General features: G+C 41.1%; 1 protein-coding gene across 1 annotated transcript in view; it reads left to right on the top strand.

Annotated features, from left to right (window-relative positions):
- Positions 1-362: 362 nt before the first annotated feature.
- Positions 363-25,815, top strand: part of LOC133877292 (nuclear pore complex protein NUP155) — a 31,147-nt gene continuing 5,694 nt past the window's right edge. Inside the window, exons 1-9 of the mRNA XM_062315546.1 lie at positions 363-821; positions 4,052-4,221; positions 16,178-16,304; positions 19,911-20,173; positions 20,351-22,001; positions 22,084-22,296; positions 22,474-22,721; positions 22,828-23,242; positions 23,447-23,652. Coding sequence (XP_062171530.1) covers positions 663-821; positions 4,052-4,221; positions 16,178-16,304; positions 19,911-20,173; positions 20,351-22,001; positions 22,084-22,296; positions 22,474-22,721; positions 22,828-23,242; positions 23,447-23,652 — 3,452 coding nt within the window. The 5' untranslated portion in view covers positions 363-662. The remainder of the gene's footprint in view (positions 822-4,051; positions 4,222-16,177; positions 16,305-19,910; positions 20,174-20,350; positions 22,002-22,083; positions 22,297-22,473; positions 22,722-22,827; positions 23,243-23,446; positions 23,653-25,815) is intronic.

The following is a 25,815-nucleotide window of genomic DNA, read 5'->3' as shown; positions in this document are numbered from 1 at the left end:
TGAAATATCCGTGCGCCCGAAGCCACGTCTTCTTCAACTATCGATTCTTGCATGAACATGGAACTATCTTAATTGCTCCTTAGTCCCTATAAATACCAGGATCTCTTCAGAGGTTGAGGTACACTCTTGATCTCCTTAACATTACTCTGAGCATTTATTCTCAAACAATTCACTTACTTAAGTATCGGAGCGAGATTGTCGGCACCCCCCGACTCAACTTTTGCTTGCAGGTTTTGAAGGAGCACTTCGGCGAATTACTGATTGACATGTCACCTACCGGAATCTGTTTTAACAGGTTCAATGCGTTGGTGTTTGTTAGGCGAGGGAGAGTCATGATCCAGAAAATTTGGGTGAAAATAATTACAGGGCACGAGGGTTTGGGTGAAAAACTAGGACCGTCGGTTGACTCGGTTCGATCCGGTTTTCAAAAGCGCTCAAATTGCCCGCCAGTAATAAACCCTCCCCAAAACCCTACTTTGAACGCTACTCTCTTTCTCTCTCCTCCTACTTTGAATTTCGCTCTTCATTTTGATACTTCCCTCATTTGGTTCCCGAGAAGCGAGGGAAAGCAGACCCATTCAAGCTCTCAATTTTACAATCCTAGCATTCCAGGGTTCTGAAGCGATTTCGATATCTATATCAAATCTAGGGTTTCGAGCGAGATGTCGCGGGAAGAAGAGATCGTGATGCGTGATGTTGCGAATGCAGGTCTCGTCGTGAGCGACCGCATTGGCCGAGAGGCGGCATCGCAGCTCGACCTCGAAGAAGCCCTAGAAGCCTCGAGATACGCCAGCCATCCGTATACGACTCATCCCAGAGAGGTAATTTCGAATTTTATTTAAATAGTTGAGGAAGATTGAATTGTATGAATTACCTTTTGCATTGGGTTATTGGAAGATTCTGTGGATTTGGAGCTTCATAGGTTGGACATAGTGTTTTCAAAAGGAAAGTAAGTTTCACTTTTATTCCTTTGTTTAAGAATTTACGAACTTGCTGAGAGAATGAGTTTTAAGATTTATTAATTTATATGTATATGTATTAGAAGTGCTATGTCCACGGCTGAATTGGCTGGGAACACGATAATTTTCATTGTTTTTGTTGTCTTACTGCGTGCAGTGTCCCTAGCCAATCCATCTGGGGAAGTAGCATTTTTGTATTTTGGTGGGTCTGTTTAGTGGAGGCTGTAGATTTTCTTTTCGGGTTCCAATAGATGTAAAATATGTGGTTCAATCTCTCGCGTGTTTTGTGTTCACTTTGCAACTAAAAAGAGGATCATACTGTATGAACAATGCAATCTGGTAGTTTGAGCTTGTTCGGAAGTCATGTTGGGAGGGAAGAGTTTTCTTTTAGGCTTTGTTTAAAGTTTTCTTTTTATTAGGTTGTACAACTTTGTTAGAAGGTCTTATATGCCCAAAGACCAATTGCCTTGTTTATTAAAGTGATTTTGTCACTGCTTTAGCTCGACGTCACTAGAAGCATTGTATTTAAACGTAGTTTTGGAACTAATTGGTTTGGTTGTCAGTTCATGTGTTCTTATTCTCATTTTCCCACTTTGGTTCCTCATTTTTCTTTAAGCTTTTCGTGATAAGATTATCAAGCTTGGCCTAGTTCAATTTAAATATCTGCAGAGAGTAACCCAGAAAGAGACAACATTTTCTAGCAAATTTAAGAAACTAATCAAAATTGAGATGAATTACGTAACGATTTCATTTAAAACCAAAGGGCGCACTCAAGTATACAAGATAAATACCTAACTAGAAAAAGAAAAAAGGTAAAAAAAAAAAGTTATGAAAACTAGAAATATGAAAACAATCATAGGCAACCATCCACTGGAAAATGGTATAGAAAAAGAAGGCCTTTAGCTTTGCCACCATCCTCTCACTGTCTTCAAAATTTCGGTAATTTCTTTTTTTCCAAATACACCATATCGTACTGAGCGGAATCATCTTTCAAATAGCTTCACTTTGAAGACTACTAAATTGCCCTCTACAATAAGCAAAGAGATCTCTCATTCGATGAGGCATGACCCGCGCTTAACCGAATAAACCGAACATTGAGACCCATAAGGCACTAGCTATTTTGCAATGGAGTAAGAGGTGGTCAACTAGTTTTCCTACTTTTTTTACACATGCAACACCAATCTACCACAATGATATTCTGCTTTTCTAAGTTATCCAAAGTGAGGATCTTACTTCAAGTGGCTGACCAAGCGAAGAAAGTAACTCTCAAAGGGGCCTTACTCCGCCAAATACACTTCCAAGGGAAGGGAGTGCTATCATGGGGATTAGACATTATAGAACATTCTTATATCAAACAACCCTCTCTTGGAGAGGTTCCAACAAAGCTTGTATACACCGTCCTGTTTCAATTTGATGGAATAAATTGATCAAAACGAGAAAAATAATTCCAACTCCCAATCATGCTTTGTTCTAACAAAATTAATGTTCTATTGAGGAGAGCCATTAGAGAATTGAAGATAATTTGCCACAGAAGCACCCTAAGGTAGACACTCTTATACAACTCTGGAAACGCTACCTTAAGGGGATGTTCTCCACACCACACATTGTGCCAAAAACTAATCATGGAGCTGTATCCCCTCAAATATAGTATATCTAGAAAACTTCTGCCAACCCCAATTAATGAATTTCTAGAGCCCCATCCCATATGACCCAATGACTCCATTAGAACACCACCCAGCCCATTGACTACTGTATTTAACATCCTTTATCATTCTCCAAAGAGCCTCTCTCTCATAAGCATAACACCATAACCACATCCCCATAAGGGCTCGGTTGAAAGTGAGCAAATTCCAAACCCCCAAACCCCCTTCAGTGATCAGAGAACACACCTTGGACCAACTTACCAGGTAGAAGTTGACCTCTTCACCCATGCATCCCCACAAGAATCCCGTTGTAACTTTTAAATTTGTTTGGCAACGCTAGGTGGGAGGGGGAAACAAAGAAATGAAGTAGGTAGGGAAGTTAGACAAAGTTTTTTCTTTGATGAATAATGATAATATTGAAAGAAAAGGGCAAGGCCCTTGTATACAAAGAGTATACAAGAGAGTCGAGTACCCTAAAGAGTACTACAATCTAAAAAGCAAATTAGTTGGAATTAAGTGCTCTTGATCAAGGTAATCCTACCCCCTTTAGACAAGTACAACCGTTTCTCTTATGCTAATAATTTGCCTCATATATAAACGTGACAGAAATGGTATTAAAATATTCATGTTTTGGTGTTCGTGTTTGATATGATTCCGACACTTGCTTGGGTGCTTGAACATTTCTACTCTTGTAAGGGTTTTCAAAGAATCTTTTCTTGTTGTAATTTGATTCCTGCCACTAGTATGTCAATGACCCTATCATTTGATACTCTATGAGTATATGGAAGTAACCCTTTTGTAGTTGTGTGTCACCTTTTAGTTATGATGGATGGTAAGAGGTAGGAAAGGGGGTCATGTCGTGAGTAGTCTGCACGGAGTCAGGATGGATAAGAATAATGCTTCCCGACACTGCTTGTCTAAGGTCATATTATTGCATTTTCAGGCAAGAACAAGAAGTGGATGTCTATTTTATTTATTTATTTTTTATATTTTTGTTTTGAAGAAAGTCTAAAAATTTGTTAATAATCTTAGATTTCTTTCAACGAATTACCCTGTGAGGTGGAGGAGTTTTCATTGGCTTTCATTCTTTTTGGTAAGATGCACTGACAGAAACGCTAGCTGCATATTATTTGCTAATAACTGTAACGTCATAAGTCATAATGTGAGGGTATGGTTTGTGATCTCATGGATTGAAGTGGGATATTTTTATTGATATTGGCATCATTCCATTGTGTAATTATATTTCTGTTCATTCCTAAGCTTGCTGGATTCAATTATCTTTCAGAATTTTATTTGTAAAAAAAAGAAAATGCTTGTATGCTTGCTCTTTACATTAACAATTTGATATCTTTGATGGTAAAGTATGCTTCCATGGACATCTTGGATTCTTGGAAATGGATTTTTTTACCCCGTCTCCATCACTTAAAATTTTATGTGAATTCATTGCAGTGGCCTCCTATGGTTGAGGTGGTGGATACATGGGAGTTGCCTCCAGTATTGATTGAAAGATACAATGCAGCTGGTGGTGAAGGAACTGCATTATGTGGAATATTCCCTGAGATACGTAGGGCATGGGCATCAGTAGATAATTCTTTGTTTCTTTGGCGTTTTGACAAGTGGTGAGTATTCTTGATTTTTATTGAGTAATTTATAGTTTTTTTTGCTGCCCTTTCCATGGATGTGATAATTTATCCTCTGGTCAGCCAGTGATTTGCAGAATAGTAAAGATGCTGTAAACTTAATAGAGAACTAGGGTAAAAGCCTTAAGCACTTGATGCTTAGGTTTTAGTATTGATGTACTATTTATAAGAATTTACAAAGATACAATGTGCCGTGTATAAGGCATGATACATTGTCATAGATTTTTTTTGATAAGTTACATTGTCATAGATTACATAAGGTAAGAATCATTCTGTTCTAGGAAAGTAAATATGGCAATATAGCCGTTGAGTTATAAGAGGAATGATGCGAGAGAATAATGCTAGATGTAGGTTTGATATGGAGAGGATATCCGATTATGTGTATGTTGGGGAAGATTGCCTTGATTCACGGCTGATTGGTCTAGGGTTTGTGTGCTGTCTGTGGAGGCGGCTGCTAGGGTTTGTGTGCTGTTTATGAGTGAAGTTGAGTTGGTAGAGGTGGCTGCTGAGTGGGATCCGGGTATGTGATGTGAGTTGACTATCATATCCTTAACACCCCCTGCAAACTAATGGGAGGGACGACCGGAAGTTTGTCACGCAAGAAGCATAAGTGGTTGGCGGTGAGACCTTTGGTGAAGATGTCGGCAATTTGGTCAATGGTGGAGAGGTAGTGGAGCTAAATGTCTTTGTTGAGAACCTTTTCTCGGATGAAGTGGACGTCAACTTCGATGTGCTTGGTTCGGGCATGGGAGACAGGATTGGAGGCAATGGCAAGGGAGCCAGAGTTATCACACCAAATTGTGGGAGGAGAAGGTAATGGAAGCTGTAATTCTTTGAAGAGCATGCAGAGCTAGTAGAGGTTAGCGGTGGTGATAGACATGGCACTGTACTCGGCTTCGGTGCTTGTTCTGGAGACGACAGTTTGTTTCTTAGTAGACCAGGAGATGAGGTTGGAACCAAAGAAGACACCATATCCAGTTGTGGAGTGGCAATCGTCAGGGCTGCCTGCCCAATCGGGGAGTCACAGAAGCCATGGAGGGTGAAGGAGCCTTTGGTATAACGAAGACCAGAATCTATGGTGCCTTTTAGGTAATGAAGAACCTGTTTGGCTGCTGTCTAGTGGACTGAGGTGGGAGCTTGCATGTGCTGGCATAGCTGATTTACGGAATAGGCAATGTCTGGGCATGTGAGGGTGGCATATTGAAGGGCCTCAACTATTTGTTGATAGTCGGAAGGGTTGGGGAGAGCTCTCTGGCAATAAAATTTATAGTTAAGTTTTTTCTCTCGCTTCTCATCCGTTTTCTTCATTGCGGTGGCGCGTGCAGGCACGTACCGCCTGGGGTTCTACCTTAGCCTTCGGTCTCTCTGTCGTTCTCTCTTAAATCTCTCAGTGGTTGCTGGGTGGTGAGTTTTTGTTCCGTTTGTTTGGAAGGGATGTCTTCCCTGTAGGGGTGTCGGCTTCTGCCTTATGGAGAGCCGGTTCTATGTGGAGGCAAAGTCCTTCCGGTTCTCGGTGGAAGCAGGGTCTGCGGAGCTTCGGGTGGAGGAAAAGAGAAAAGGGTTTTCAGGTTATGCTGTTCTCGGGTTGAGTTGCACTGCTTGGTTACTGTCGAGGGTGGAAGAAGTCTTGGGTAATGCTGGGATCGAGGATTTCGTCAAATCCTTTAGGGAGGGATCAAAGGCGACCATCACTCGGAGAGGTGAAAACAGGTCTGGGCGGTTCTTGGAGGTGGCAGTTTTCGACAGAGGTCGAAGAGGGTGCATCCTTTTTCCTGAAGGTCGGGACGGGAGAGGGTGGAGCCGTGTTTCTGGGGAGCTGAGCAAAATGTTGGATTTTCTGGATAACATGTGTGGGCCTTCGTCTTCTGGCGGTCGTTCTTCTTCTGGTGTTTTGCCGTCGGGCGGTAAATTGGGGATAGGTTCAGGACGTCCGTCGTTTGTGGCGGTGGTGAGTTCAGCAGCTACCGTCTCAGGAACTAGGGTTGAGACAAAGATGATTGGTGATTGGCCTCTGCCGGTTAGGTGCGACGTGGAGAAGACGCAGCTGCGGGGAATGGAGATGGGGGCGGTTTTTCAGGTGAGTGATTGCTCCGTTCTGGAGGAGCAACCGGTCGGCGTCTCGGGTTTGAACCTTCGTGCAGAAGACCAGTCCAGGTCTCGAGGTTGTGTTTGTAGGCAGGCTGGCGTGTCCAGGAATTCAGCCGTTGAGGGTGACGTTTCTCTGCAAGGGGAGGGACTGGTTGGAGTGTTCGAGAAGGTGATTGAAATCTTGGGCCAGTTCTCCAAGGCGCTGGTTTGGGCCTGTGGCTTGCCGAAAAAGCTGGGCTATAAGTCTTCCCTTGGGCTTAAACGTAGGGTGGGTTTTGTGGCGGGTCGGGTGCTTAAGAGGGTAAAGTCTGTTGTTAAAGGGTTTCGGGCTGGGGCAAAGTTTAAGCCCTATGCCAATTCGGACGATGTTTCGGGCTGTAAGCTGTCGTCGGCTGATGGTGCAATATCGGGGCGGGGCTCGGGTCAGGGTTGTCTTCAGCGTTCGATGGAGTTCCATGGGAGCGCCCTTCGGCCGGACGTGACTTCGGCGGCAGATCCTGGGGTGGATATGGCTCTGTCTCTTTCCGGGGCTAGATCCAGTGATCGGGTGCTCGTTCCTGTGGTCGAGTCAGTCAATGAGGGTGCCGTCCCTTCCTCTCTTCCGGCGCTGATGTTGCGTCCGCCGGTGTTTCTGAGTGGTATTCCTTCTGGGGTGCGGCCTTCTTTAGTTTCAAGTTCTTCCGAATCAGGGCTCATCCTTCGGCAGGCAGGGGTTCTTCCGTCAGCTGGGGTGAGGTCGGGCGTTGAGGTTTTTCAGTTTGGGGAGATTGGTGACTCGTCTGTCGGTGCTGGGCGTGATCTCGTCGGCGTTGCTCTTAGTGCGCCTTCTGGTAATTCTTTGTATCGAACATCGTCTCTCCGTCGGCAGGCAGGGATGCTTGTGGATGTCCCTGCCTTGGGAAGGAGTTTTGGTGGGTTAATCTCTTGGGTCTTCCTGGGGTTTCGGTTTCCTTTCCCTGTGGTCAGTGGGTTTTGTTTCCTCATTGGCTAAGACCGTTCCCCTTTGTGGTTGGGCACCCCCAGTTAACTGGTTTATCGTCTAGGGTCGTTGAGGTGGGGGAATCTTCAAAGGGGGTTGATCCAAAAGGAAGTGTTGTTGGGTGCCCCCTGGTTCCTGGTTTGCCGTCTGGAATCGTTGAGGTGGGGGATTCTTCTAAAGGGGTTGTTCCAAAGGATAGTGTTGTTGTTTACTCCAGGGTTGTGGAAGAGAGCAAGTCGTGTTTTCGCACGATGGGGGTTTCGTTCGTGGGATCTTATCAGAAGGGATTTCTAGATTTTTTGGCTTTGATCGAGGATGAGCGCTTTGACTTTGAATCCCCTCCTAAGAAGGATAAGGAGATAAAAAGGAAAAAGGGAAAAAGAGAGGTCAAGAATCTAGAATGTTCTATCAATTTCGATGCTAGGGGAATGGGTTCTAGTCGGGACAGGGGCAAGAAGATGGGGATTTGATGTAATTTTCTTTTTTGGGTTTTTCGGATGTTTCCTTTTTTTTTTGTGTCCTTTTTGTATACTCCCTGTATGCTTAGGGGCGCCTTTTACGCTTTTTAATAATATTCTATTTATTACCTATCAAAAAAAAAAAAAAAAATCACCATTGTGCTTTGACATCTTGGAGCCAGAGATGCCAGGGGTGCAGTAGGGCTTGGAGTCGGTCATGCCAACACTGTGGAGAAGGTCCTGAATGTATTTTGATTGCCGGAGATGAATGCCAGTAGAGTCCCGGGTGGTTTGGATGCCAAGGAAGTAGGAGAGGGAGCTGAGGTCCTTCATGGCAAAATAAATTTGGAGTTTGCCAATAACCGATTGCATGGTGGCTTCATTCTTACCTGTGACAATAATGTCGTCGACATAGACTAAGAGAAAGATGTGAGATCCGTTAGTGTGAAAAATAAAAAGAGAAGGATCAACTTGAGAACTAGAAAACCCAATTTCTAATAAAGTGGTAGAAAGCCGGGTGAACCAAGCCCGGGGAGCTTGTTTGAGACCATAGAGAGCTTTGTGCAATTTGCACACATAGGTGGGGAACTGAGAGTCTAAAAATCCTTGAGGTTGTTTCATATAAACATCTTCATCAAGGAATTCATGAAGGGACGCATTGGAGATGTCCAATTGTTTGATTTTCCAGTCAAACTAGACGGCTAAAGCAATGAGTAACCGAATGGTAGGGGGTTTAATGACAGGATCTAAAGGTATCATGGTAATCAATTTCAGAAAGTTGATCAAAGCCTTTGGCGACGAGATGAGCTTTGTAACGGTCAATGCTCCCATCCGGTTTTTGTTTAAGTTTGTAGACCCATTTGATGTGGACAACATTATGGTTTGAAGGGCGGGGACAAAGGGACCAAGTGTTGTTGGAGAGCAAGGCTTGGAATTCTGCAGTCATGGCAGCAAGCCATTCTGGTTGGGACGCAGCTTGACGGTATGTGGATGGTTCGGGTGGGAGGATAGAGGTATATGTGACTAGAGGATGTTTGGTAGCATGAAAAGTGATGAAGTTAGGATAAGTTTTGGGTTTGGATGACCCGGTTTGGGATCGTGTGGTAGGACGGTTGCTAGGGGCAACGAGGTAGTTAGGGAGGGGGGGAGCAAAAATAGGGGAGGGGATGAGAGTAGGGGGTGGGGATGGAGGCAGAGAGATAGAGATTGAGGATGTGGTAGGGACGGGAGATGGAGTTGCAGTGGGAGGCATTGGGGTGGAAGAGATTGGAGATGAGGGATTGGGAAAGGAGGAGGCAAGGAATGAGTTTTGGGGAGGGGTTAGTGGGGATAGGGTTGCTGGTTGAAAGAAGACAGGAGTATTTGGGGTGTAGTGATTTTACAGGAACCTTGGGAGAGAGATGGTGTCTTGACTGGAAATTTGGTTTCATAAAAAACAACATTGTGGGAAAGGTATACTTTGAGACATTGGGGATCAAGGCATCGGTAGCCACGTTGATTGGCACCATAGCCGAGAAAGAGGCAAGGCTTGCTTCGGAAGGGTAGCTTATGTGCAACTTAGGGACGAAGAAGGGGATAACAGAGGCAACCAAAGGCGTGTAGGAGTGTGTAATCGGGTTCTTCCTTGAAGGGTTTGAAGAAAGGTGAGTTGTTTTGTGTGACTAGTGAAGGCAAGCGGTTGATAAGGAAAATAGAAGTAAGAAAGGAGTCGACCCAATATTTAGGGGGTAATCCGAATTGAGCTAGTAGGATTAAGCCGGTTTCAACTATGTGTCTATGCTTTCTTTCAGTAATACCATTTTGCTGAGAGGTGTGTGGGCATGTAAGACGGTGGAAAATGCCATTTTTGGCTTAAAAACTGTTTGAAGGTGGTGGATGTGTATTCTCCACCATTATCGGTTTGAAAGTATTTAATAATAGTAGAGAATAGATTTTCAACTAGGAATTTAAACTTAATAAAACATTGAAAAACTTCACTTTTATTCATAATAGGATACAACCAAGTAAATCGACTGTATTCATCAATAAACAAAACATAGTACACCCATTCAGTGATGGAACCAGGGAGGTCCATACATCAGAGTGGATGACTTCTAAAGGACTCGAGGAACTCCTAATAGACTCTGAAAACGGAAGTTGCTTGGACTTGCCAAGTTGACAACACTCACAAATATTGGACTGACTGACAGAATCGAGAAGGGGAAGGTGCTGATGACGAAGCAGGTGCTGAAAAATAGAGGTAGATGGGTGTCCCAGTCGCTGATGCCAGACCATGTCAGTGGTTTTGACACCAAGGAGAGCAGTGAACCCGGGTGTTTTATTCAAGGAATGAGGGTGCAACCGGATGGGGTACAACCCATTTCACTGGGTCTGTGGAGCAGAACCTTCCCTGTCAAATTGTCCTTCATAGTGAAATCAATATCAGTTAGAGCAAACCAGCATTTATTGTCTTTACAAAATTTATTAATAGAAAGCAAATTGGCAGAAGCAGCAGGGCAATGTGAAATATTTGAGAGTAGTTTAGAAGATGCAGAATTAGGGGATTGAACAATGAAAGAACTGGTGTTGTAAACATGCAAACCTGTGCCATTACCGACACCAACAGTTTCTGAACCATCAAACGGTTGAGGGTCGGTGAGGAGGGATGAATCGGCCGTGACATGTGTGTTTGCACCGGAGTCAACAAGCCAGTCTTGATTAGCAAATTCTTCATTAGTCTGAGCAGTCATGGCAACAAGTTGCATGGGTGGATGACGGCCTTGGTAGGCATAGTCCATGCGATGATAACAGTCTAGGGCACGGTGACATTGGGCATGAGATCGGAAGCAGTAGGACTGGTTCCGGCAGGAGGAGTGACAGTGGCCATAGATAAGTGTTGGCTGTTGGTAGGCTTTGATACCATGTAAACTTAATAGAGAACTACGGTAAAAGCCTTAAGCACTTGATGCTTAGGTTTTAGTATTGATGTACTATTTAGAAGAATATACAAAGATACAATGTGCCGTGTATAAGGCATGATACACTGTCATAGATTACATAAGGTAAAAATATTCTGTTCTAGGAAAGTAAATATGGCAATATAGCCGTTGAGCTATAAGAGGACGGCTACTGAGTGGGATCCGGGTATGTGATGTGAGTTGACTATCATATCCTTAACAGATGCCAAGCTAATTTTTTTTTTGATAAGTAAGATTTCATTAAAAAGCGCAGAGGGGCGCAACCCTAGTACACATGAAGTATACAAAAGAAGCCCCTATACAAAGGAAATAAAAGAACAAGAAAGTAAAAAGTCAGCGAACAACATATTACCAGGGCTATGCGCCGACACCCAAAGATATAACATATTAAGCAGATGCCAAGCTAATTGGTAGACTAGATTTGAAAATTAAATTGAGAGGACATAACTTTGTAGATAACATCATTGATTTTATCCAATGGTAATACCATTCTAAATAAGGGTGTAAATGAGATGAACCACTCACAAGTGGCTTTTTCAAATGCTCAGGTTGTTTGTTGATCCAAATGAGCTAAGGCCAAGCCTTATCCGTATGCTTGATTAGTCAAAACAGCAGCCTAGCTCGAATGTCATGGTGCTCAACTCATGAGCTTGCGAGCCTGCTTGAGAAGGCAGATGAAAACAGGGTGATGCATTAGATTTCATGGAGATACTTCTCCTCAAGTTTCTCATTTCTGGGCAATGTGGGACTTGAGCATGAGACTTTAATGAGAGAGTTTCTTGTCCCAACATCGAAAAACTAGAAAGGTCGATGGGTATCTTCTTTTTCCAGACTTGAGACCTGCGTTTCCTACATTGACTGTGAGATAGCTGGGGAAGTTTGCTGGCTATTAATAGAGCCTGAAACTCCTCTGTTCATGCCCATTGTTGACTTGGGGCTCCTTCTTTTCTAAAATGCTTATTTGTTTGATATGGGCCGTGAGCCTTGAAAAAAGTTGGGTCTGCTTTAAATTTTAAGGCTTATCGTGTAGCTCGTCAAGCTCATAGTGAGTAGACCTTGAGCTTGAGCCCTATATATCCTCCTTTGAGCCAAGCTTCAGCTTGTTTACTCCCTAGTTCTATTTTTGTTTTGTTTTTTTGTTTTTTTTTTTTTTTTTTCCGCGGGGGGGGGGGGAGACAATATTTTAAAAACATGTAAGAATAGGATGGAGTGTATGAGTTGTTTACCAATAAACAAGAAAGAAAAACAAAATCTACATTTTGTAGTTTGAAGGATAAGAGTTTTCTCAAACTTTAATAAACTTGTCAATTCAGTCAAACTCTTCTGCAACAACCGGGTTGGAATTCCCTCGACACAATGCTGGCTTCTCTTTGTTGTACATACATATGTACACATTTTTTTTTTGATAAGTAAGTAAAATTTTATTAAAAACGCAAAATGCGATCAAGTACACAGGGAGTATACAAGAACGGCTGCTAAGAAGAGGAAAATAAAACAAGAAAATCATTATAACTAATCCCTGAAGGTGCTAGGAACGCGGCCATCCAAGAATACAAAGAAGAAAAGAAAAAATACAAGAGTTCCTCCATTGATCTTTCTTTGTCCTCGAACTGTCTATAATTACGTTCCATCCACAAGCACCATAAGAGGCAGCTAGGAACCATCTTCCACACCACCGCACTCCGAGAGTGACCACCCGTCCACCAACAAGCAAAAAGATCTACCACCCGACGAGGCATCACCCAAGACAGTCTGAAACGACAAAAAATGGCATTCCACAGAACACAAGCAACCTCACAGTGAAGAAGAAGATGATCCACAAACTCCTCATTCTTTTTGCACATGCAACATCTATTAATCACAATGATTTGTCTCTTTCTAAGATTGTCCAAAGTAAGAATCTTCCCTAGCGCTGTCGTCCATGCGAAAAAAGCCACTTTCGAAGGAGCCTTAGTTCGCCAAATACTCTTCCAAGGAAAACAAACAGACTCCTTGTAAACAAGAGTCTTATAGAAGGAACTAACATCAAACTTCCCTTTGCGAGAAGGAGACCACCAAAGCTTGTCTTCTGCATCACACTCTATTCTTATAGAATACAATAAGGCGAAAAAAGAAGCCAAGTCATCCACCTCCCAGTCATGAGCAGCTCGAATGAATTTGACATCCCACTGGAAAGGCTCGTACTCCAAATTCAAATGCACTGCAACTAGCGAGCTCTTGTCACAAGCTATGTCATACAAACCTGGAAAAGCTTCCTTGAGGGGCATCTCTCCGATCCACAAATCATCCCAGAATCTAATTCTAGATCCATTACGCAAGATAAGTTTGGTATGCCTACTAAACGAACTCCATCTCTTCCTAATAAACTTCCAAAGCCCTACTCCATGAGTCCCAGGGGGATCTAGAGAACACCAACCAGCCCGTACAGAACCAAACTTAGCATCTACAACTGATCTCCACAAAGCCTCTTTCTCGTGCTCATAACGCCACAACCACTTCCCTAATAACGCTTGATTAAACATCCTCAAATTCCGTAAACCCAAACCACCTTCTGGAATAGGAGTACAAACCAAGGACCAGCAAACCAGGTGATATTTGAAATCATCACCTAGGTCTCCCCACAAGAAATCCCGATAAAGTTTTTCTATGCGATTAGCCACACTGGAAGGGATGGGAAAAAGGGAAAGTAAGTACGTGGGGAGGTTAGATAAAGTACTCTTTATAAGGGTAACTCTACCACCCTTAGTCAGGTACATCCTTTGCCAGCTAGCCAGCCGTCTTTCTATCTTTCCAACAACATCATCCCAAATGAACTTGGCCTTAAAAGGAGCCCCCAACGGAAGCCCAAGATACTTTATAGGTAGAGAGGAGACACCACAGCCCAAAACACCGGCCAGCTCATCCAGATTGTCCACAGCACCCACAGGAACCAGCATTGACTTGGCCAAATTAATCTTCAAACCTTACATATGTACACATAAACATGCATGTATATATGCTTAAATGTTTGTATCGACACATGCATATATTTGTGTATATACATATCCGTATTTACACTCATACACATGTACACACATACCTATGTACCTACATAAAGATAGACACGTGTACATATCTATAAGTATATGCGTATATATACATAGGTAAATTCCATAGGCTATCAATAATTAGTGTAAAAATAGCGGGTTCGTTTGGTAAAACTTTTTAGAAGGAGATGTCTTTTGAGATGTTTCTAGTTCGTTCTCCTTCTGGGAGTATGGAGATTGCCTCGTCAGATGCCTCTGAGGTAGCGGGTTCGGCGTCGCCTTTATTTTTTGTTCCGGCGTCTCCCTCTTCTATTCCAGTGTCTTCTGGGCTGGTGACCTTGCTGTCGACAGATTCTGGGGCTATTTTTACGGATTCTATGGCTTCCTCAGAGGCTGGTCGGAAGCTTTTTCCACAGGTTCTTGATCTTGTGGACTTAGGGCGTGGGTCGGAGACTTCTGCCTTGGGTTCTCAAGTTTCCATTGTGATGGGCTCGCCGGAAGGGAGGATTCTCCCTTCCTCTTCCCTGGAAGAACCCACGTCCAAGCCTCTTATTCAGTACAAACGTAAAGGGAGGAAGCCAAAGCCGGTGATGGGTCAAGGAAATCACGAAGATATGGGTTTTCTCAGGCAGGGGTTTCTTGAGTCGAGCTCCTCTCTTTCACAGGCAAATCGTAGTTTCTCAAGCGCCTGCCCTCTCAATTCTGCGGGTGGTCTCCAGGCTACCTCTCCTTTGGCGCTGTCCTTGGCGTGCTCTATGTTTTTTGGGGATAAGGGGGATAGAACTATGGCTTTCCTCTCTGCCCTTGATGAGGACCATAGGAGGTGGGATATGATTGAAGATTGTGAGCTTTAGGGGCTTAGGGTTGGGTTGTTTTGTGGGCTGTTCATTGTCGGGTCGGTGGTGAGGTTGTTGCTTCTTGTGTACTCCGTGTGTACTAGGGGCGCCTTACGCTGTTTTTTATAAAATTGCAATTACTTATAAAAAAAAAGGGTGCTTTTTGCTTTTCGGTTATGATGCGACATAAATGTGAAAGTAGTTTGTGTTTTGAGTTGTTTGTTAATGCTCTGTCCTAAGAAGTATTGCCAACCAAGCCAAGTACCTTTCTGCCTTCTTTATTCCACTTATTGCCAAGATGCAAATTATGTTTCAACGCTATGTTTTATTACTGAATTTGATACTTTAAGAAACTCTTATATAATGTGTAGAATGGCTGGCTGCCTCTACAACTACAAAAGACGTTATTCAGGCTGGTGACCTGGACTAGAAGGATCAAAAACTATAATTTCTAAGCTCAAGACATATGTGAGAACTCCTTGATTGTGACTGTCCTTCATTTCAGGAGAGTAATATTTTGCTGTATTTTCTACTTGTTGAGGGTGGGAGCGAGCTCTGGTCAGTGGTCTTTGAAGGGAGATGAGGTGAACACATGGATTTGTGGTCTTGGGAAGATCACCTCAAGATGACTTGTCCAAATTTTAATATAAAATGGGTGACACCTCCTGCATAGATAAACAAATTAAAGCCTTTTCAAAACACTTATCAAACATACACTAAGATTTTCAAGCATCAGCAGCATGCTAATTTATTACAATCAGTACATTGGTTTGTGCAGTCAGCCTAGGGTCGAACTCGTGTTTGGCTTGGACAAGGTTCTGTTTAAATCCTTTTTGCTTGGATTGAGAAGTCACATCCTTTTTGCATATTTCATTGGACATTAATGGAATCTCTTTGATGTATTAGCCAGAGATTTTGTGAATACATACGTAAAAAATATATAAATGATATATCTACTATTATAAATGGGTCATTGCCTGGATTCTTTTAGTTTCAGTGTTGAGTTATAAATTTACTTTTTTGCATAAATAAGGGTAGAAACACCATTGCTTCGGTTTTGAATCTACAATATGTGAATCGCCATATAAGAAAGACACTGTCACTCGCGATACTGTATACCACAATGCTCATTTGTTTTCTTTGGTTCATGATTGACTCAAAAGAGTTCTTGCTGTTTGGTAGGGCTAACACACAAAAACATGCCACCAGACTAGATGGTAGGACTTTAGAGAAAGAAAGGTCTTCCACAGTGGTACTTATCCTGCTAATTTCATTCTTCTATATAGTTGTCCCTCTACTTTTATTTTTTAGTTCTTTAGTCACCTTCCTATACTCTAAAACTGGTAGGTTCTTTCTGTTCTTCTTCTTCTTCTTAGTTGGTACAACCTTGAGCCTGTGAAACGTGCTAAGGATGCATTAAACTTGTTTGTGACGCTTATGAGAGAATAATGCACCGGATACTTAATATTGAGAATCATTATCCATTTTTCTAATCAGTGTTCTATTGTAATAAGTTTTTGAAATGTGATTCAATGGTTTTCTTCCCTACATGCTTTCTACTACTTTCTTTCTAACATTCTCTCTTGATTAGGGATGGTCAATGTCCTGAATACAATGGGGAGGAACAAGCTATATGTGCTGTTGGGCTTGCCAAATCTAAACCTGGTGTTTTTGTTGAAGCTATCCAATATCTTTTGATTTTAGCAACACCTGTTGAGGTAGAAACAATTTCTCGTCCTTGTTTGTACTCTTCCAATAATTTAAGTTCCAAAATGCTGAAAACACTTCTTGAGTTAGACTTATAGTTACATGCTTGCTCGTAATTGACTAGCATTCTATGGATTTGGGATGGTATTGACGTGCCAGTCACACTAATAGATCCTGGGAGTTAATTTAGTACCATTCCTATTTTCTTTCCCTGCAAAGTTTGTTTCTTGAGTGTTTATTTGCTGACTGAACCAATCAAAGAAAAAAGAGTGATGAAAGAAAGATCCACATCAAAAGTTTTTTAATTTCAACTCCGTACTTGAAGAATGACTCCATAGGCTGTATCATTCATTTATATATTTCTAATCAAATAGTTTTGAGTAATGCATATGCGGATTTGTGTCAATGATAACTTCTGTATGGCTGTTGATTGAATCGGCGTTAGGAAGTGAGTTCTCAGTATAACTTCCGCCTTGATGAAATATCAGCAGATGTTCCGAAACTTGTGTTGCTGAAATGACTCAATCAATGACTAGTCCTAAATCCTAATACAATACACTTTTGGAGAATTGGCATCCAAAAGATGCTACTGTTCTTATTCTTCTCATTGTTTTTACTGTTATTGTCATTATCGTCTTTATTATTAATAATAACAATGTGCTACGTTTAAAATCTTCATTTTTGAGATCTCTTATGTTTTTTTTTTTTTTTAATAAGTACTTGAATTATCATTAAAAGTGAAAGGCGCAATTCGGGTACACAAGAAGTATATAAGAGAAAACACCTAGTTAGAAGGACAAAAAAGAACAAGAAAATCATGAAAGCTAAGCACAAAGAGAGATAAAAACGCAGCTCTCCAAATATATAGAGTATTAAAAAATTAGGACATAAGCTCTACCAACGTTCTCTCATGCTCTTCAAAATTTCTATCATTCCGCTCCTTCCAGAGACACCACAAGAGACAAGAAGGCATTATCGTTTACACAGCAGCCCTTTGAGTGCTACCACCAGTTTACCAACAAGCATACAAATCAGCTACTCTTCTAGGTATAGCTCAAGAAAGCTCAAAACGACTGAAAACCGTACTCCATAATGCACAAGCTACCTCACAAAAGAAGATGGTCCACAGTTTCTCCATCCCTCTTGCATAAACAACACTTATCAACCACAACGACATGCTTCTTCCTAAGATTGTTCGTGGTAATGATCTTTTCTAGGGCCGCAAACCAAGCAAAAAAGCTGCTCTCAAATGAACCTTGGTCTGCCAAACACTCTTCTAAGGAAAATGAATGCCACCATTACAAATAAGGACATTGTAGAAGGAGCTAACAATGAACAACCCTTTCTTAGAGGGGGTCCACCATAGTTTGTCTTCATCTTTCTATCTTACTCTGATTAAGTACGACAAATTGAAAAAAGAGGCAAAAACATCCACCTCCCAATTATGAGCCGCTTTAACAAAGCTTACGTTCCACTTATTGGAACCACTAGAAAGCTCCAGGTGGGCTGCTACGGAAGCATCTTTAGCGCAAGCAATACCAAATAAATATAGAAAAGCTTCCTTAAGGGCCTTGTCCCCACACCACACTCATTTATATATTTATCATTAAATAGTTTTGAGTAATGCAAATGTGAATTTGTGTCCAATTCATGAATGCACATGAATTGAATCTTCGGCGTTAGGAAGTGAGTTCTCAGCATAACTTTTGCCTTGATGAAATATCAACAGATGTTCTGAAACTTGTGTTGCTGAACTGACTCAATTAATGACTAGTCCTAATCTAATACAAAACACATTTAGAGAATTGGCATCTAAAAACATGTTACTGTTCTTGTTCTTCTTATAGTTTTTGCTGTTATTGCCATTATCATCTTTGTTATTAATAATAACAATGTGCTACGTTTAAAATCCTCCATTTTGAGATCTCTTTTAGATTGGGTTGTAGCTTATGTTCCTAGTTTTTCTTCCTCTAATCTTGTAGATCTTGTTGACTTTTTAGATTTTTGTCTCCAATAGGGTGGTTGCATCTCTTGTATACTTTTCGTATACGAGGGCTTTGCTTATTCTTCTGAAAAATTATTATTCATAAAAAAAAATCTTTGTAATTAATGTTATTGTTGTGGGTGTTCTCGTTTTTTATTGTATTGTTATTTGGTATCATGATATTTACTACAGTTGTTTTTATTATCGTTATTCTTATATTGCCATGCGATAATGTAGTTCTATAGCTCTATTGTGTTACATGAGGAATGATACATAAGGGAAGTAAATCATCTTATCAACCTTGTTTCCATTTGGGAAAGAATTTGGGAAAGAAAAGGAAAGGGTGGGGGTTGGGGCTAAAGTGAAGGGAGGGTGTTTTAACAGCTGTTTTCTTTTCAAAGAAAACAATTCTGGTGTCCTGAGATATATTCCACATTAAGGGTGAAATCCTGGGCTTCCTGTGTACCGGGGGGGGGGGGGGGGGGTGCCTTACGCTTCTAATAATATCTCAATTTTGTAAAAAAAGAAAAGGGTGTAATCCTGGGCTGTGCAATGGATGCTTTCCCTTCGGAAGTTTGTCGATGATGGCTGGAACAATGAGTATTGTGATGCTTATTTGGACCTTACCTGGTGCTGGAATGAAGGGGGAAGCTGTGAGTTGGGTATATATGTAGTGTCCTTGTTTCTGAAGTCTCTTCATGTTTACCCATCTCAACTTAAGACATAGAAGAAGCCTTTTGATTAATTAGACTAAAAATCTGCTTGTCAGTTCCTGGCTTTTGCTGCAGGAATGGAGCACATTTAACTTGTGTATTTACATTACGTAGATCCATGTGTTATAACTTAAATGCTTAAAAATTGGCTTTGGCAGCAAGAATGTCAGCTAAACTGTTCAATATAAGATGCCGCTTGAGGGAGGATGGGTTTCATATTTAACATGGAAAGGGAGTTTGATCAGATTTGATACTAAAAAGTTAAATCAACAGATACAGTACCTTTTTGATGCAGATTCTTAAAAGGTATTTCCATAAGGTTACTATGGCATCCCCATTTATGTCTGCAAGTTAAGGTTGTGTATGTATTCTACCTTGTCTAATTATTCTCTTGCAAAATATTTAGGGTTCTTTACTTTTATTCATCTAATCTTTTGTTGATGCGATGTAATAGTCTCTGGGTTTTGTGGGCTGGTTATGTTGGGGTGTTTGGGTTTTCTCTTGTTTTTGGGTTTTGCGGGTGTTTTTCCTCTCTTCCCTCTTTTTTCCTGTTTTGGTGTTATTTTTGTATACTTACTGTATGTTTAGGGGCGCTTTACGCTTTTTATAAACTTTGCTTATCAAATTTTTTCTGTGAGTTTTCTTTTCCTTCTAATGTATTATTTTCTTTCTCAAGGTTTTATAGACCTATCACAATCTACTTCATTCATTTACCACCTGAACCTAATATATTCTGCCAATGAGCTCTAGCTCAAATGGCACCTCTTCCCCATAAGTAAGGCGTGCAGCATGTTGTTGTGGGTTCAGGACCACAGGGTTTTTGTGTAACTTACCAGTCAAAAAAAGGAAAAAAATCTTTCTAGTACTTCATCTCTAGGTTGATGATCTTACTTTTCTTATTAGCCTATGCTTGTTGTCAGTTGATCCTTGTAGGAGTATGTTGTTCTGGAGGGGGTGATGGTACAGATCCGTTCGCTGAGGTTTCATTACAGCCTTTGCCTGAGTACACAATACCATCTGATGGAGTCACCATGACTTGTATTACATGTACTGATAAGGGTCGTATTTTCTTGGCTGGTCGTGATGGCCACATCTATGAGTTGCAGTACACAACTGGTTCGGGCTGGCAAAAGCGTTGTCGTAAAGTTTGCCTTACTACTGGTTTAGGAAGTGTCATTTCAAGGTATGTTGTGTTATTTAATCCTTTAGAGCTGTAGATGTTCATAGTCTCCCTGTCATTGATTCTGATGGCTTTAATCTTCACATTTTTTTTTTCGATATGGAAGTTCATCCTGGTGTTGAAATTTGAACTTTTCTTCGCATATGCTCAATATTAACTTAAACACGTCCTTGGTTTCAGATGGGTTGTACCAAGTGTATTTAAGTTTGGAGCTCTGGACCCCATTGTCGAAATGGTTTTTGATAATGAAAGACAAATTTTATACGCACGTACTGAAGAGATGAAACTTCAGGTTTTTGTTGTGGGGCCAAATGGTGATGGTCCACTGAAGAAAGTGGCCGAAGAAAAGAATCTGATCAATCAGAGGGATGCACATTATGGAGGTAGACAATCAACCGGTCCAAGAGCCACGAGTCGGTTGACAAAATCATCTATTGTCTGTATTTCAGCTTTATCTGTGCTGGAATCCAAGTGGCTACACCTTGTTGCTGTTTTGTCTGATGGAAGAAGGATGTACCTTTCCACTTCTCCATCTAGTGGAAACTTGGGTGGATTTAATTCTAACCCTCATAAACCAAGCTGTTTAAAAGTTGTGGCAACTAGGCCTTCTCCTCCTTTGGGGGTTAGTAGTGGACTTGCTTTTGGAGCCATGTCTCTTGCTGGTAGATCTCAAAATGAGGATCTCTCACTGAAGGTTGAGACAGCATATTATTCTGCTGGAACTCTTCTCCTTTCTGATTCATCACCACCAACCATGTCTTCTCTTCTAATTGTGAACAGAGATTCAAGTACACAATCATCTCTTTCAGGTAGTTTAGGGACAAGTACAAGGAGTTCTCGTGCATTACGGGAATCTGTATCTTCTCTACCCGTTGAAGGCCGAATGCTTTTTGTGGCAGATGTTTTACCATTGCCAGATACCGCAGCTACTGTGCAGTCACTATATTCTGAAATTGAATTTGGAGGATTCGAAAGCTCGGGGGAGTCTTGTGAAAAAGCATCTGGAAAACTTTGGGCCAGAGGTGACCTTTCAACCCAACATATATTGCCGAGGAGAAGAATTGTCATTTTCAGTACCATGGGAATGATGGAATTAGTTTTCAACCGGCCTGTGGACGTTTTAAGAAGGTTGTTAGAGTCCAACTCACCAAGATCAATTTTAGAAGATTTCTTCAATCGTTTTGGAGCTGGCGAGGCAGCTGCAATGTGTTTAATGCTTGCTGCAAGGACAGTCCATTCTGAAAACCTTATAACCAATGTTGTTGCTGAGAAGGCAGCTGAAGCTTTTGAGGATCCAAGACTCGTTGGAATGCCACAACTTGAAGGTAGTAATGCATTGTCAAACACTAGAACAACTGCTGGGGGATTCAGCATGGGTCAGGTTGTTCAGGAGGCTGAGCCTGTGTTTTCAGGGGCGCATGAAGGGCTTTGCTTGTGCTCTTCAAGGTTGCTTTTTCCTCTGTGGGAACTTCCTGTCATGGTCGTAAAAGGTGGTTTACGTTCAAGTGATGCCTTGTCTGAAAATGGGGTAGTTGTATGCAGACTCTCTGTTGGGGCCATGCAAATCCTTGAAAACAAGATACAGTCTTTAGAGAAGTTTCTAAGGTCTAGAAGGAACCAGAGGAGGGGACTTTATGGCTGTGTAGCTGGTTTGGGAGACTTGACCGGCTCTATTCTTTATGGAACTGGTTCAGAATTAGGTGCTGGTGACCGTAGTATGGTGAGAAACTTATTTGGTTCTTACTCGCGGAATGTTGATTCAAATGGTGGTGGGACACCAAATAAAAGGCAAAGATTACCATATAGTCCTGCAGAATTGGCTGCTATGGAGGTAGGTTGAAATTGCTAGTGTAGTCATATAAGTGTTTATACTGGTCCTTTCATTTGTTGACTCTTGGTTTGTTGTTTTATAGGTGAGGGCAATGGAGTGCATTAGGCAGTTGCTTCTTAGATCTGGTGAGGCCCTGTTTTTACTCCAACTTGTCTCCCAGCATCATGTCACACGCTTGGTTCAGGGGTTCGATGCTAATCTACGACAGGCATTGGTTCAATTGACATTCCATCAACTAGTTTGTTCTGAGGAGGGTGACCGCCTCGCTACTAGGCTTATATCTGCTCTAATGGAGGTAATACAAGTTCAGATCAAACTCATTAAGGAAAGCTCCATTTAAACAAGCTGTTATATTAACCAACAAAATTTTCTTTTCATCTGACATGTTTAGTTGCCAATTTTGACTTTATTTGACATTTCTATCGTCCATTTTGAATTATCTTTCTTAATTTGATGTCATTCTCTGCTCCAGTATTATACTGGTCCTGATGGCAGGGGGACAGTAGAAGATATTAGTGCAAAATTAAGGGAAGGTTGTCCAAGCTATTACAAGGAGCCTGATTACAAGTTTTTCTTAGCTGTGGAATGTCTTGAAAGAGCTGCTGTAACTCCAGATGCTGAGGAAAAGGAGAATCTTGCTAGAGAGGCCTTCAATTACTTGAGTAAAGTTCCAGAGTCTGCCGATTTACGAACTGTCTGCAAACGGTTTGAGGATTTAAGGTCAGTTGATTTTTGAAGCCTAGGGCTAAGGCTGTGTTCTTTTGATTGATTAATTTCTCAATTAGATCATTATGTCAATAACCTAATCTTTAGAGGCATGTTGCAGATTTTATGAAGCTGTAGTTCGATTACCTCTGCAGAAGGCACAAGCTCTTGACCCCGCAGGTGATGCTAATAATGAGCAAATTGATGCAGCTACTCGGGAACATGCACTTGTTCAGCGTGAACAGTGCTATGAGATAATTATTAGTGCTTTGCGTTCTCTGAAAGGTGATGCTTCACAAAGGGAATTTGGATCTCCTGTGAGGCCTGCTACTGCAAGATCTTTCCTTGATCCAGCCTCTCGGAAGAAATATATATGCCAGATTGTTCAACTTGGTGTCCAATCACCTGACAGAATATTTCATGAGTACTTGTACCGGGCTATGATTGATTTGGGTCTTGAGAATGAGTTGTTGGAGTATGGAGGTCCTGATTTGGTGCCTTTTCTGCAAAGTCCTGGCCGTGAACCTATACAAGAGGTTTTAATTACTTGATTTATTTTTTATTTTGGATATTATATAAAGCCTTGGTATATGTTGAGATTATCTTAAATGCTTTATATCTTGATAGTATATAAATTTTGCTCCTGGCTACTGGAAACATGCATTTTTTATTTTTTTTACAGTATTTGTATCAGCATCTTTTGGGGCTTTCTTATCATATTTCCATCATGTGTCTTGTAGGTTCGAGCTGTTTCTGCAGTGACATCAGCAACTTCTCGTATGGGTCAATTGGGAGCACCTGTCCCATCCAATCAATCCAAGTACTTTGATCTTTTGGCTCGGTATTATGTCTTGAAGCGCCAGCATATACTTGCAGCTCATGTACTGCTGAGACTGGCCGAGAGGCACTCGGCTGATGTAGGGGATGTTCCTACCCTAGAACAGAGGTTGGCAACTTCTTCTTCTCCCTTTTTTTTTTCTTCCCTGAGCGATACAGGAAACCAGAAGAGTGCAATTACAAACAAGAAGAAAGAACAGAAAATAAAGGGGAATTACAGGGTATATATCTAAAAAAATTGTGCGACTTAGCTCACTTGGCAATTAAATGAGCTTGCAGGTTTGGTTGCCTTTGGACTTTTGAAGCTTCCCAATTTGGAAATAAGGCAAGATTTTGATGAATATCTCTAATGATTGGAGCAATTTGCCAATCTGAGATTAGATTAGGCCTATTAATAGCCATGATAGTAATTGAGGAACCCCTCCAAAATGAGAGATTTGCTTCCATTTGAAACCGCAAGGTTGGTAGCTAACAAAGAAGCTTTTGCCCCCCTTACATTCACCTTTGAAGAATTAAGCTTTAGAGAGCTTGCTGCAATCACTTTCCCATATTCATCACCGATGACCGCTGAGGTTATTGAAAATTTTGGTTTAATTGCTACGGTAAAGTTGACTTTTAGAAAACCAGAGGGAGGTGGTTTCCACATATTTCCCATAGGAAGAACTTTCTCCCGAGTTTGCTTTATGAGTTTTCAATGTCATCTTGATTTGTTTTAACAAGGTCGAGACATCAACTTGATAAGAGTTGTGTACCACTTGAATTTTAGTATACCAGATCATGTCCGTTGCAATTATTGCAAAGTATTGAAAATCTCAAATCTCCCGCTTAGGAATTACCAAGTATTTGGAAGGGTCAAGAATAACCTTAACCCAACTAGATATGTGGAAATCCTCAAGGCAGCAACATTTATAGGCCAATTATAATTTCTCCAGATGATTCTAGCTATGTCACAATACAAGACTAAATGTTGAGTAGTTTTTATCTTAGAATTGCAAAGAAGACAAGATCATACCTCAATATCATTGATTGAATAACTCTTGCCAACTTATCTTTGGTTGGGAGAATATCCTAGGCAGCCTTCCATAGAAGATGTTTCAATCTGTGTTATATCATTAAGCTCCAAATTTTCTTCACTTCTTTTTTGTCACCAAGTTTTTGAGCTTGTGTTTTGCAGAAGGATGTTACTTTGCTTAATTTTGCAACTTTTTTTTTTTGGGTTATATAACATGTTAAATAACAAATTGTCCCAAAAGTTTAAGCTGCTAGGAAATATAAATTTAATAATTTAATTAACCCTTCAATACACTTCCTCACGTATGGGCTCAAACCCCCTCTTCAATAAGTGAGGTAAAATATGTGGAATATTTAACTGAAATATGGGGAAAAGTATGGAGTCAAGGTTAAATCACCAATTGTCTCAAAAGCTTAAGCTGATACGATAATAATGAATTTAATCATTTAATACTTTAACATAACCCAAAATTGAATCTACCCCTAGCTTTACTTTACCAGAGATACAAAAATGCATTTATATAGCTAATCTAAAAATATATAGGAAACGTATTTTGTAAGTTTACTAGCTTCAAGGCACACAATTATATCATACCGACTCTAAAAATTCAAGAAAAAAGTGGAAAGAACAAAAAGGGGGGGAGGGGGGGGGGGGGCTTCAAGCGAGAAAGGCTCTTAAGAAAACCAAAATTTTAACTTGTGCAATAGCACCTAATTCCCATGGAACACATGTACATTTCTTTCCTTTGAAACAATCCATATCAAACATAAGGGCTCTATTTTCCATACCAAGCGTCTTCTTATTGCCTAAGCCTCCTGCTCAACCATCCAATAACTTGACTACATATCTCACCTTTTAAACACTAAGAAAGGTAAGAAAAGCCCTTGTACCACCACTCTTACCATTGGACATTAAGTACAAGGTGTAGGAGTGAGTCTCCATTATGTTTGCACATCTGGCACCGCTTTGGGATGAATATTCCCCCCTTTATCTACTCCCTACACCCCATATTAAGTGACCTCCTTTCCATGTGGATCCTAGACTCAATCCTTATTGCAAATGAGTGTCTTGACAATAGAATTAGATCAGGGGTTCCAAGTGTGCTTTGCAAATTGAACCTAGAGAAGGCCTATGACCATGTTAACTAGGACTTCCTGTTGTATCTGTTGAGGATATGCGGTTTTGGAGAGAAATGGTGTGATTGGATAGCACATTGCATCTCTACGGTGCGTTTCTATGTGTTGATTAGCGGGAGCCACT

Source organism: Alnus glutinosa, chromosome 1, assembly GCF_958979055.1.
Source record: "Alnus glutinosa chromosome 1, dhAlnGlut1.1, whole genome shotgun sequence".
Taxonomy (NCBI): Eukaryota; Viridiplantae; Streptophyta; class Magnoliopsida; order Fagales; family Betulaceae; genus Alnus; species Alnus glutinosa.
The sequence above is the reverse complement of the archived record's forward strand: the minus strand, read 5'-3'. Positions and strand labels throughout refer to the sequence as shown.